Source organism: Sander lucioperca, chromosome 7 (assembly GCF_008315115.2).
Source record: "Sander lucioperca isolate FBNREF2018 chromosome 7, SLUC_FBN_1.2, whole genome shotgun sequence".
Classification (NCBI taxonomy): Eukaryota; Metazoa; Chordata; class Actinopteri; order Perciformes; family Percidae; genus Sander; species Sander lucioperca.
In genome coordinates, this window is record NC_050179.1 from 2,598,199 (window position 1) to 2,611,156 (window position 12,958).

The window sequence follows — 12,958 nt, forward strand, 5'->3', positions numbered from 1 at the left end:
ACGAGGAAGCCCCATTCCCCAACTAAGCCTGTGCCATCCTTCTCCCAGCAGAGGTCCACCACCACCTAACCTACTGTATCCAGCTCTCTCTGACCTACATTAACAGAAAGCATTAATAAAGAGGTTGTGAAAGGATGGCATGTGAATGGGAGAAGAAAGGGGACACCATTTTGATTGCTGCTGCGCTGGTCATGGATGTTCATTCAGCTCAGTTAACTGAAGCGTTCTATGAAAGAGGGTGAGCGCAGCGCCTTGGGGGATGCAGGCTATTAGTGCTCAATGGGATGTGAGGCGGGAGGCAGTCAGGGAGGAGGCGGAGGCAGCAGCCCAACCATGAATACCCTCAGTGCTGCTCTCCCGCTTCCTGCATTCACTTCCCTAACAAAGAGCCACAATGGTGTCCTTTGCTGTCTTGGCTGGCTGAGGCGGCACCTGGCGATGCTCAGAGCCATGTGTGGGGTAGGAATGGATGGTGTGTGTGTGTGTGTGCGTAAGGGGTTAGCTGGGAGCCTGCTTTAACATCGCACAGCCCGTCTGCACGTGCCCAGCCCGCGGCCTGCCAATGGCCGCACAAAGGGGATGATGTCATGCTTAGCCAATAACAAAAGAGTCTGCGTCCGTCGGGCCCTCCTCTCTCACACGGCTAGTTCCAGCTTTATCCAGCCTAGCATTAATCGCTAGCCTTATCCTCTTTACTGGGGGTGGGGAATGGATAATAACAAACCAGCCATGGGGCAACACGAGATAGAGAGAGGAAGAGGAGAGGAAAAAGGAATACATGATGAAGGCATGGGTTGGTGGTGGAAAGCTGCAGGCTATGGTTGTGGGAAACAGACAGACAGAGCTGTCATGAGATGGAAAGTGAGAGAAATCAGAAAGGAAGCATGGCTCTGTGGGGTTCCACAGTGTGAGACCTGCCAACCACAGGGCCCCACGCAGCGATGGACCCAGCATAGAAAAACACTCAAGAAAAACCTCTCACACTTCACAGCTCTATAGCTTTTTTCTAGTGCTGTTTTTTTTCTTTCTTCTGTCTAAATCCGTAGACTACAAGAGTAGGTCATGCATCATCACTCCTCAAAACGAAACCATTATCTGAGCAAAACTGGATGTTTTGGTCGGGATGAGTCGCACATTCTGAGATGCAGGATCTCCCTTGTGCCCTTCAGGTTTAGCAGTCTTTTTTATCCAGGTACTTGTAACTTAGGCTGGCAGAATGCACTAATACAAGAGGTGTAACACAAGCTCCTTGTCCAGTTTTCAGTGAGAAGAAAGGCATGTGGGTTTGATTGCCAGAAGCCCTTGCAATAAAGCTGAATTAAAACTAATTGGTATAACAGAAAGTCGGTGAGAAACAGCAGGCGCATTGGGACTCTCAGCCAATGTACCAATTATACAGACGCTATTAGCTGAACCGAGGCTCATTTGACTTGAGAAAGTAACAATAATCCACAGTTCTCCTTTTTACCATCGGACTAGAAGGAAGGTGTCAGTCACCTTCAAGTGTGAACTGTAGTCCAACACGGAGCACCAAAGCAATAATGTATAATTATTTGCCATTTGGTGGGCAGGGTGTGTTTTTGATGATTAAAGTTCTCTAGCTGTGCACCAAATGGAAATACAGAGTCAGTTTGTTCACTACAAGTCTAGGACTGATACAGTGTCTAAAAGGGCATAAAATGGGAGCAGGTCATAAATCACATTCATAAGTAGGTTCAACCCACTGAGCTGCGTTATAGGTCAGACTCCTGGCAACCAGGAAGTAAAACAACAAAAATAAAAGCACCAGCATTTTATGCTGCCATTCAAACCCAATGTGTCACACCTAAGAAAACATTTTTAATCACCTGTTATGTGTCATCGGCCTCTGTAATTCAGCGTTTTATTGCGTTGGGCGAACCATGCTCAAAAGTAGAATTAATACCTAAATTAGAGGAATCTTATCTGCCATCTCCACAGCTTTGTTGATGTATTTGTCCAATCATGTAAAACTAATGGGTGATGTATGCACACACTTAAATACCCAAAATTCCCCACCCCTCCCTGTATAGGTTTCCCCTCTCAGAGTTCCTTTAGTTTCACACAGCGACTAAAAATACAAGAGTCAGCGTGCCACGGGTGGACAGGCCATGGAAAAAAGGCTGTCATATTCGGAGGAGAAGTCATGGAAAACGGGAGGATCCGATTTCAGGGCCACTGATAAGCAACAAACCTACAGTACGCCCGCCTGCCCGCCAAATATAGCACCCACTGATGTTGTGCAGGCTTGGGCTCGTACAGAGGACGCCAATGTAGAACCACAGTAGTATGCGGTTAAGGCTGTTGGAAATGTTCTGAAAAACCCACAGAGATGTTAGGAAGGCAGTTAGGGCTGCCACCTCTTAGTCGATTAGTCGACTAATCGGTCGTTTTGGTCTTGGTCGACTAAGATTTCTTTAGTTGATGAGTCATTTTTTTATGCTTATTAATGCTTAATTACTCATTTCCAAGAAACTTATGAGCACAGTTCTGGTAAGCACAAGATTTAAAGTGGTGCTTTTGCAGGATTAATTGTGGAGAAACTCAGTTTTACAGATGGTTCATTAACTACATTTATATTGTGCTTTTCTAGTCTTAACCACCTCTCAAAGAGCACAGCTCTGTCGATTACATCAACTAATTGATTAATTGACAAAATCATATAAGTGTTAGTCGACTAAGAATTTCTTTAGTCGAGGACAGCCCTACATATTTGCGTTCGGATGGGTCAATGTTACGCTACAACCAGCAGCCAGTTAGCTTAGCTTAGCAGAAACATAGGGAAACTTTGAAGCTCACTAGTTAACACTTGATATGTTGGCTGTTAAAGGTGCTCTAAGCGATGTCGCGCGTTTTTTAGGCTACAACATTTTTTGTCACATACAGCAAACATCTCCTCACTATCCGCTAGCTGCCTGTCCCCTGAACACACTGTAAAAAAACGCGGTCTCTGTAGACAGCCCAGGCTCCACAAACGCTAACAAAAACAAACTGGCCAACCTGCACCACGAAACATAACAAACAGTGTTCCAGCCAATAACCGACAAGATTTGGGGGTGGGGGTTAGGGGGTTATTGCGCGTGCACATGAAGGGGGGTGTGGAGAGTGGAGAAGAGAGAAGCGTGAAGAGGGAAGTTAGCTAGAGGAGAGCTGTCCTAGACAACGACTAACGTTAGAGGAGGGAGGGGCGAGCTAGCCTCCGTTTTGTTTGACAATACTTTGAACGTCAACAAGAAGTGCCGTCACCCAACATCGCTTAGAGCACCTTTAAATTTGTGCAAAAAAACAAAAAGTAATGAAAATTCTCAGGGATTATGTGCCGGATGGTTAAAATAGTTGGGATCCAGCGTCTTGACCTCATCAGCGAGGTGGAAGCTAGCCACACAGACACTTGAATCTAGTCTGGCACTAAAAGGAAAGGCTCTCTAATCACTGGCATCACATCCCACCACACAAAAAGCATCTACTGTCACGTCTGCTGTGCTTTAACTCACCTTCACCTTGCCGTTGGGTTGCAGCAACTCAGTGACAGACACCTTGTCCTGCTGCAGTCGCCTCTTCACCAGCTTGGAGCAGCAGACATTGACCGCACCTTGCACATGCGACGCATTGTACTCAGAAAACGTCCTGCTGTCAATCACCAGCAAGCGGCCCGTTCCTCTCTGGATGAGGCTCGCCAGGCGCTTGATGTCCATGGCGCTCCGCTTAGTCGGCCCTTTCTCCCCTGCCATGATGTAGGAGGTGCAGAGTGGTCACCCTGGGTCACAGACACGAGGGTAGTGAGGGATGGGGCGTGGAGAAAGAGAGGTAGATGAGAGAGGGAAAGGTGGAGGAAGAGATGGGGAGGAGGAGGTGAGGTCAGTGGAGGAGGGCTACCACCGAAGCAGGTGCTGAGAGATCCATGGTGCCTGAAAAAGGGGAGACAAAGAGAGCAGAAGAAAAAAAAAAAGAAGATTTAAAAAAAAAAGAATCACACTGTGTAAGAAAGCATGCCATTCAATGGTTTGTTTCAATGCTATTAGTGGCCAGCAGTGACATTCAAAACTGCCAAACTGATGTTTGTTGTTGTTGACGAGACAGCTGATCATCAGACATCAAGGGCATGATCGCCTCTCGTCCTGAGCTTCACTCCACTCATTCCAAACCACACTCAAGTGCATATTGGATTTTTATGCATTTGAAATATCTTGTCCTGGCAGACTTTGAGCACGCTGAATATTAAAAATAGCCACAATGCTAAACATGAATATAAAAGTTATTTAAAGACTTAAAAGCCAACTGGATCATCCGCTGGGATTTATCTGTCCTGAGATTTAAAGGAATATCACACATCCACATACAAAGCCAAAGACTTAAGATAGACATGCACAACAATAAAACGTGTATGTGTGTGCGAGCGCGTCTACATAAGTGTGTGTGAGGGTTGGTTGTTGTTGATCGAAGGTCTCTTGGTAGCTCATGAAACAGGAAACTGAGGACGTGAGATAAATTAAGCCAGGGGAATTCAGAGAGCAGGTCTGGACACAGGCAAACGGCCTGTGTGACATCCTGTGTATGTGTGTGTGTGTGTGTGTGTGTGTGTGTGTGAATGTGAGTGTGTGTGTGTGTGTGTGTTGCAGAGAGGCGTCTATAAACTTGATGAACTGCCTCCTCCTATCTATCACTACTAATCACTCCGATATTCTCCCTGCTCACGTTCACCACAGCGCTTGTACATTTAACTTGAGACACATGCGAACATGCAATCATTTATCAGGGTTGGGAGACCAATGGCTGTATGTGTGTGAGAAAAAAGTGCGCTCGGCTACACATGACCATCACAAAAAACGAGGTAGAGGACCTTTTCCTTGGTGAACCGGGCGTCACACGACAAGCAAGAAGGTCAGAATGTGAATGCAGTCGTGTTGTTTTATTCATCTAGAGGCACATGGTGTCATAAAAAATGAATGGGCCTTCTCTTGTTTACCCCAAAGCCTAAATGAAGGTTTAAACATCGGTTGAAAAGGGAGAGTACGACATATATCGGTGTAGAAGCTGATAGTGGAGGGAGATAAAGTAGAAAATCACAAAAGCGTTGCCATGATTAAACAGAATAATCACACTATAATGAATTACAGTATATCAGCAACACTAAACCATCTTCATAAATTAAAGAGGGGAAATGACGGGGCGACATGGCAAAATAGCTAAAAAGAAATGTGTCATGTCATGCTAATAAGATAACAGAAGAGAACTGTCTATGTGAAGCAGAACAAGACCAGAACAGTGGCGAGAAGGTGGGCAAGAACACAGAGACTGAGAGAGAGAGAGAGAGAGAGAGAGAGAGACACAGAGAGAGACAGAGAGACAGAGAGAGAGAGAGACAGAGAGACAGAGAGACAGAAGATATGGAGAAACTGTGTGTTCTGATCGGTAGTGTCTTGGGAAGACGTCCAGGCCGCTCTGAAACTTTTCACCTCTGTTCTGACGCCACCACCGTGGCGAGAGGGGGAGGGAGAGAGGAGGAGCAAGGTAGCAAAGATGTTATTCAGTGAGGACATCTCCAGCCTAGCAACTCAGCCAGCTCAAGGTAAAGGGAGGGGACAATTTGGGAAGATGGAGCGGGGAGAAAATACATGAAAAGAAAAAGACTACTTAAAAGAGGGAAGACACTTAAAGGGAGAAGTTGAGTGACAGAAAAAGAATAGAAACCGCTAACACTCATAAACTAACTTGCGGACGACTGCACCAACCTTAGGATGTGGAGCAGATCACGTGATGGCATGAGTTGCAGTGACGTTTATAACAGCAAAGCAGTGCATCATTCCTCTACTGATCCGCAAAATAATGCTGGCCAAGCCTGAACATAGATGTACACATGCTGTTGCTGCTTGGCAACCTGCCTGATGCAAGAGCAGCAGCACAGGAACATGGAAGAACATCTAGATAGACAGTAGCAACTGCCTGCACTATAAACACAGCCAGTCTGCTGCTGCATCGGAAAGTAGCTACAGTAAAGGCATTGGTGTGCAGACACAAACAAAGTTATAACTGACACATCTCGGGTAACTAGGATAGTAAAGGCAGTCCATAAAGACTGAACAAACATAATGCAGCATATACTGTATCTTAAGAAAGCAACACAGACAAATACATGCAGTTAATCTGATCTAATCTGTCTGTCTGTGTCATAGTGTTGACTGGAAGCGGATTTCTGCATTAACACTTGCAGCAAAGCACAATTTTGTGACCTGCAGCGACACAGCACATACTGACATAGTCACATTTCCCCACTTTCCCACAATGTGCACCCCAGCAGCCATTCTGCAGAAATATTATGCCTTGTTGCAACGCCACGCTCCCCTAATACAAACAGCCCTTGCATGCTACATTACGACCTTCCCCATCACCTGTTATATCATACCTTATATGGCGCCGAGCGCTTTAGCCGAGGAGCTAACACCAGGGGTTTGAATCTTTCTCTCTCTTTCCCTGCAGCTGAGCACAACATCTGACGCTGCATATGCTGCAATGGCGACCGCTCTCTCCCACCACCCGCCCAGCCTCTCTCACTTTTTCTCTCTGAATCCCTCCTTCCTCCTCTATCCCTCTCTTTCTTGCTCTTGAGCAGCGAACGGGCACGGGGAAGGGAGGGTTGTGCAGGTTTACATGTGTGGTGGTAGTGAGAGGGAGAGACTGGCGCTCTGCATCTTTCTACGCTGCGAGACAATCGTCCTACGGTTACCTCGCTCTCACTCACTGGACCCTGTTTGTGTGGACAAGGTGGGGAATGAAGAGAGCAGACAACAGGAGAAAGTCAAAGGTAACCGAGAGAAAGACAGACAGGAACATATCAGAATATGGAAAGGGAGAGAAATAGGACTACGAACTGTACAGAGAGGGAACACAAACCCCAGTATGCTTACTCAGCATAACAACCTCAACCCAAGCCCTTATGCAAAACCACCTTTCTTCTCTCATCAGGAACAATAAGGAGCAACAACAAACAAGCTCCTCGCACTAAAATAAGCAACGGCCAGGAGCTTGCTGAGAGGCTCTGGCTGAACAGAGGAAAACAAGTCGAGAGGAGAGAAAGCAGAGAGACAGAGACAGCGTGTACAGGCCCGGAGCAGATTTTGTTGTTGCCATAGAAACAGCCCAGTTGGAGTGAGCAGGGGGCACGGGGAGGGTGATGGTGATGGTGATGGTGATGGGATGCTACTGGTGCTGATGCAGGATCAGGATACGAGAGGTGAGGAAGCTAAAACTGACAATGCTACATACACTTACAAAATAAATTCTCACAACTTTAGCTGTATTACTACATTAACGTTGACAAGAGATTGGTTCTCTGCTGGTTTTGTCTGACCCATTCTACTCTAGTCTGAGACAGCACATTTAGCATGACTCTTGTTCTATATCTGTTCTATATCTGTCCTGATCTGGTTGAAAAAAACAACATCCGTCTGACCACTTTTCCAAAAACGTAGTCCACGTGCAAACAAGTGCACATAGTCCAAAGATGTAGGCAGACAAGGCTGTGCACCTTGAAGAGAAACATTAAAGTTATGCCTTGACTAAGCTGAAGGCAGAAGAACCGGAGCAGCAGGATCATTTTGAAGGATTTCTTTGTTGTTTGTTCTTTTTATGTTGTTGGGGAATCTGAATTTGCCTGAGACCCCTGAATGGTAAGTACATGGATCGCAACCTACATTTATACAGAGCTTACAACTGTCAACACTAACCCCAGCAAACGTATGAAGTAAGCACAACCTTGCCATTCTCATGTCTAACCTGCCGTGCAAAACAGATGCAATACTTTTTTTTAGAATAATGTCACAGAAATCATCAACAGACTTTATGGTTACTCACTTTACAGCTGATAATAAAAGACTGATAATGAAAAAAAGCTTCCTTGTAATAGGTCAATAAAACAAAGTTGGGGAAGAAGCTTTATCTCCATAAAATGGATAAACCATGCAGACGTATTTAAAGGTGCCTCATACTAAACCATGAGCTAAGCATGATGATGGCACAATAATGCCATATCAGACATCAGGGAGAGAGGCAACCACAAAGAGAGCAACTGGAGGGCAACCAACGCAGATGTAATACCATCCAGGTTATTCATTAACTCCCTGCATAACGTCACCTGTGGCCAGAGCCTCGGGTAGACTGATATAAAGCTGGCTCTTCGTTTCATACAATGAGAGACATGAGTTGTTTGTTTAGACCACAAACAATGACATCATCACAGCATCGCATGCCCTTTACTCTGTGACACTGGCTCTCTCATGAACTAAAAGCTTGCATCTGCGTGTGTTTACATACTCTCTCTTTTGAGTACATGTGACCACAACAAGGGACTGTGCAGGTATTCAAGCCAACACCGTCAACACAAGGCCGCTGGAGGATTATAGGGTCACCAGTTTAATGGTGGAAAGTTTAGTAACAAGAATAAGAGAGTCTCTAATTCTTGTTATTAAATTCTCTCAAATCTGTAATTAAGATCATGTCTGGGTAATGCTGATATGCCTTCAAAACATTGCTAGATTAATTATTAGGTAACTAGTCTGATACGAGTATTTCTAACCTATTTCCTGACCACTAGATTAGTTATTAGGTAACTAGTCTGATACGAGAACCTATTTCTTGACAGGTTGTGTTATTGATTTCGTAACCAAATTAGGTCATATTTCTTTGAAATGAAGGGAATTAGCCTTAAGTTTAGAGATGCAACAAAAAATAGTTTTAATATCATTTAATCTGTAGTTTTCTTGACTAATAGAAGAAATCGCTTGATAAAATGTGAAAAATGTCAGACTCAATATCCTCAGTTGCTGTGTGTTGCCTGTTTTGTCTGACTGTCCAAAACGTATTTAGTTTACTATCACATAAGACAAAGAAAGCCAGCAAATGATCACAAGTGAGAAGCTGGAGCTAAAGAATATTTGGTTATTTTGTAGAAAAAAAAGACAGTTAATTGATAATCAAAATAGTTGCAAATCAATTTTCTGTCAATGGACTAATCGATTAATTGTTTCACCTCTACCTGAGTGAACTCACTGAAACGTCTGACATCAGCTGGAACTCTCATAAATACTTTTATCTAAAAACACTAATTTGTGATTGCTGATATGTGGTTGACAGCAATGTATTCAAGCAGCTGGACGTAAATAATAAATGGGTGTTCGTCACAATTAGTGGCAGGTCTGAAGTGTGTAATACAGAAATCGCATAGGCCTACATGGAAGAAATAGTGCAACAGGAGAAGTGCTGTTACAGTGATCATATAATTTGGAAAAATCAATTCCTGGTCAGAGAGTCCTGGTGGAGCAAGCATTATCATACTGTAAACAACATAACCCGATATAAAGCTGGTGCCCTCTAATCAATACTCTCCCAGTAGGCTGCTGCAAATTGCGGGGCCATAACAAGCTGGGACTACCATAACAATAATGACGACATGAATACTAATGCAACCTGACATAAAATACACTGTATGGCCTGTAAATAATAAATATGTGGAAAATCCCTTCGTGAAAAAAAAACTAAATATCTTCAGATATTGTGACCAAGAGATGGGGCGCACAAAGAAATAGATGGGGCATTGTGGCCTGTGATAATATTGGAGTGTGAGCGTTCGTCGCGCACTATAATAAACCGACCTAGGTTTAGAAATAAGAATATAACACAATGCAGACATCGGTCATTGCCTTTACAAACGTTGCACAATTAGCATCAAGTAATGTTAAACTACACCTTTATGAAAAGGTTCACTACGCGTTGTTTGGATGGGAAATCTGTCCTGTGTTGTTATGACGCGTGAATATGTCCGCATGCGAAAATGAACCACTCCATTGATCGGACAGGCTGAAATGATTATAAACAGCAGCGCGCAAAATAATTAGAAAATATACGAAAATATATAAAAACACCTAGTCTACCTACCTTGAAATGGTCGGACGGTAAACAATCACATGTTTGTCAGAATAAAAGATTCGATAACTTCAGCCTAGACGGGTTTAATTCCCATAATAATACGGGCGCGCTCATAAAGGGGGGAGTGCGCGCTGACAGACTCGCCGCAGCCGCGGGGGGTACGAGCACAGATAGAAAGCAACCGCTGCTACTAGCTTAGAGGGTAGCAAGGCACTTGATAACAGCATACTTGTTCTCCTAATGAATACACACACACACTCACCTCGGACTCCACGCGTCTCCTGTGTTATTCAACTGGCCTCCATGTGTGAGGGGACAGCCGCGGTGTCTTCATGGGGCTGGCCGGTGTTTACCTGGCTGTGTGGCGGGGGACCGTGCAGCTGCCCTAGGGTGACAGCGCCAGGAACAAACAAGACATGAAAGCGCGGTGACAGACTTCCTTCAGCCGTTTAACTGACCAGGATACGTGGTCAGCTCGTGGAGGGATAGATTAGCTTTGCTAGGCTAGGTAATAGCTAAAACGATTAGTGCGTGTGTGCGTGTGCGTGTGTGTGTGTGTGTGTGTGTGTGTGTGTGTGTTGGGGAGGGGGGTGGGTAGTTACAGAAGGTGCACTTTACCACTTTCCTGAACTAAAGCGATGAGGTCATGGTCCAGTAGGGAGAGAAAAAAAGAAAAAAAAAAAAAGGTTGACGTCACCTCCAGCCAATCAGCACGAGCGTCTCAGGGGCTGGGTGACGTCGACGTTCTAATCCTCAGATTAAAGGGACAGTCCGCCTTTTTAAAGGAGACGCGCATGCAGTCACTGGGCTGCTACAATTAACCAGCTCCAATGATGCAAAAATACATTAACATCAACAAAAACTGATTCTTTTTTAAGCAAATCAGCGTTATATTTTGTTAATGATTATATTAGTTTTTCTTATTATAATTCCTTACAAGAATTTTGCTTTGAGTTATCTTACTAAGATTGGTATAAGATTGTGTTTCTACTGTATGTGTTAACACAAAGTCTGTTTTTTGCACAGATATTGCAACATGAAACATTTTATTTATACTGATTTAAAGGCCCTGCATTTAATTACCCTGGCTAATTAGACCTCTAATGAGGTGAAAGTTGGGTGGGGCTATGCTGGGATTTACATGATGTCACCAATCTCTGTGTCATAAAAATAATGATAGAGGTGTGATTTGTAACAACAAAACTAACAGGAGAGTAAGGGGGATGTCAATCAAGCACAGTCAGTTTACAACCCTGAGAAAAAAGCTCTAATGAGAGATCATAAGTAAAAAAAAAAACATCTGTGTGGGTCTATTATGTAGGGGCTTTAAGAGAAATAGATCAAGAATATTTCAAAAACCTATTCAGATTTTATATATGGTTTACAGAAATGAACATTGATTTATCAACAGTGTCACATTCGTACTTACAACTGAATAAAACAGTTGTAATGAGTGGATGTTGGTTGTATTTGAATTCAGTATCATGAATTCTCTTTTGTTTGATTGAAAGCCTTTGTTCTGTTGCTCTGCCAACTAAATGTGTCAGAGAGTAAGCGGATGAATGCAGGGTAAAAAAAAGCTATTGGCAGTTTGTGTATTACATTACTTATTACATTGTATATACTGACACCTAGTGGTAGAATTGTTTAACTGCATTCTGTGGTGCAAGAGAGAATTTCTGCAGGTGTAGTAAACACACAGAGCCACCATAGCTTTGACGTCATCGTTCCTTTAAATCTCAAAGCTATAATTTCATTACAACCTTTAAATTTATAATTCAGACACACAGTAATTAGCTTTACCGGTGCCCTGGTTTAAAAGGAGGTTTGTGTGTTTGTATGCGATAGAGAGTCATAGAGACAGCAACACATATTCATGAAAATCTACCTTTATTTAGATGCAAAAACTCACAACTTAAAGCAATACTGTAGCAGGGGAGAGGAATACTGATTGCTGGTTGGTTGTATATGTCTGACTGTTTGGCTATTTCATCATCCCCATTTTGATCATCAGAGGAGGACCAGGTAAGCATTGAAAACAAGCACTTAAATATAAAAGCGTTTCAGTCGAGTACACTGGACATTATCAGAGGATTATGTCAAAAGTCTGACAATAGATTGTAGCTTTTCTTATAAATCCCAGTCCTATTTTCCTGTAAATTTGGCAGTTTAATTTGCTAAATGATTTTATCTTTATAAATTGGTCTGAGGCCACACAGTTGACTCCATCTTCTGATAATGTTCATGTTGATCTGATGCATTGAGTCAAGATAGAAGTTGTTTGAGTGTGATTTGTGTTACATAGAAAATTGTCTTCACTGTTTTAGCTGCCTTACACATAGCAATTATTTCTCGTGTTGTCAACTGCGAGGTGGCCTAGAGTCACAGATGGAATCGAGTGGGGACTGCGTAAAAACTCAGTCTGAGGTAAAATTCTCCAAGAAAAACGATAAAAACATACACAGAAAGCAAAGCATACTAAAGCAAAGCCTAAAGGCATAAAGTAATAATACTGAAGACTAAACATAATCTATTTATTTTCTGTTCTGTAAGGTAACTTAGGTAGTTGTCACATTTTGTTCTGTCAAATCTTGCAATATAAACCGATGGTTTGATCCACAGTATGAGCTACATTCCATCATGGTGTAAACGGAAATATACACAAGGCATCTACTCGAAAGGATTGTATCAAAATGTTCTAAAAATATCTCTGGTTGGTTTCACAAAAGCAAACTGTATCAAAAGCATTGGCCGAGAGCAAGCAATATAATAGGCTTAAACCCTTTTACACAACAAAAAGCAGGACAACCAATCACGTCGCTTTGATTGTGGACCTATGGAGTCCCATACAGCACATGCAATCCATTAAACTCAACACAATCAAAACACAATACGGGAAAAAAAGAGAACTTTTACAGCTGAACATCAGAGACAACCATAGTTGGTCTATTGTGCTTCATACAGATTAGGCCTGGCCTGTCTATACAACAATCATGGGCTTCTTACTTCACGGATGTGG

The 12,958-nt window shown here is 43.2% G+C and overlaps 1 protein-coding gene across 3 annotated transcripts in view; it reads right to left on the reverse strand.

Moving 5' to 3' along the window:
- The window catches only part of dusp8a (dual specificity phosphatase 8a), a 45,492-nt gene extending 34,972 nt beyond the window's left edge, over positions 1–10,520 (reverse strand). Inside the window, exons 1-2 of one of the 3 annotated variants that reach the window (XM_031282739.2) lie at positions 10,202–10,520; positions 3,513–3,926 (exon numbers count right to left, since the gene is read on the reverse strand). In XM_031282739.2, the coding sequence (XP_031138599.1) occupies positions 3,513–3,749 (237 nt within the window). In that variant the 5' untranslated portion in view covers positions 3,750–3,926; positions 10,202–10,520. Of the gene's footprint in view, positions 1–3,512; positions 3,927–6,421; positions 6,634–9,948; positions 10,173–10,201 lie in introns of those variants that run through there. The other 2 variants (XM_031282740.2, XM_031282741.2) reach the window with 2 other exon arrangements.
- Positions 10,521–12,958: the final 2,438 nt, after the last annotated feature.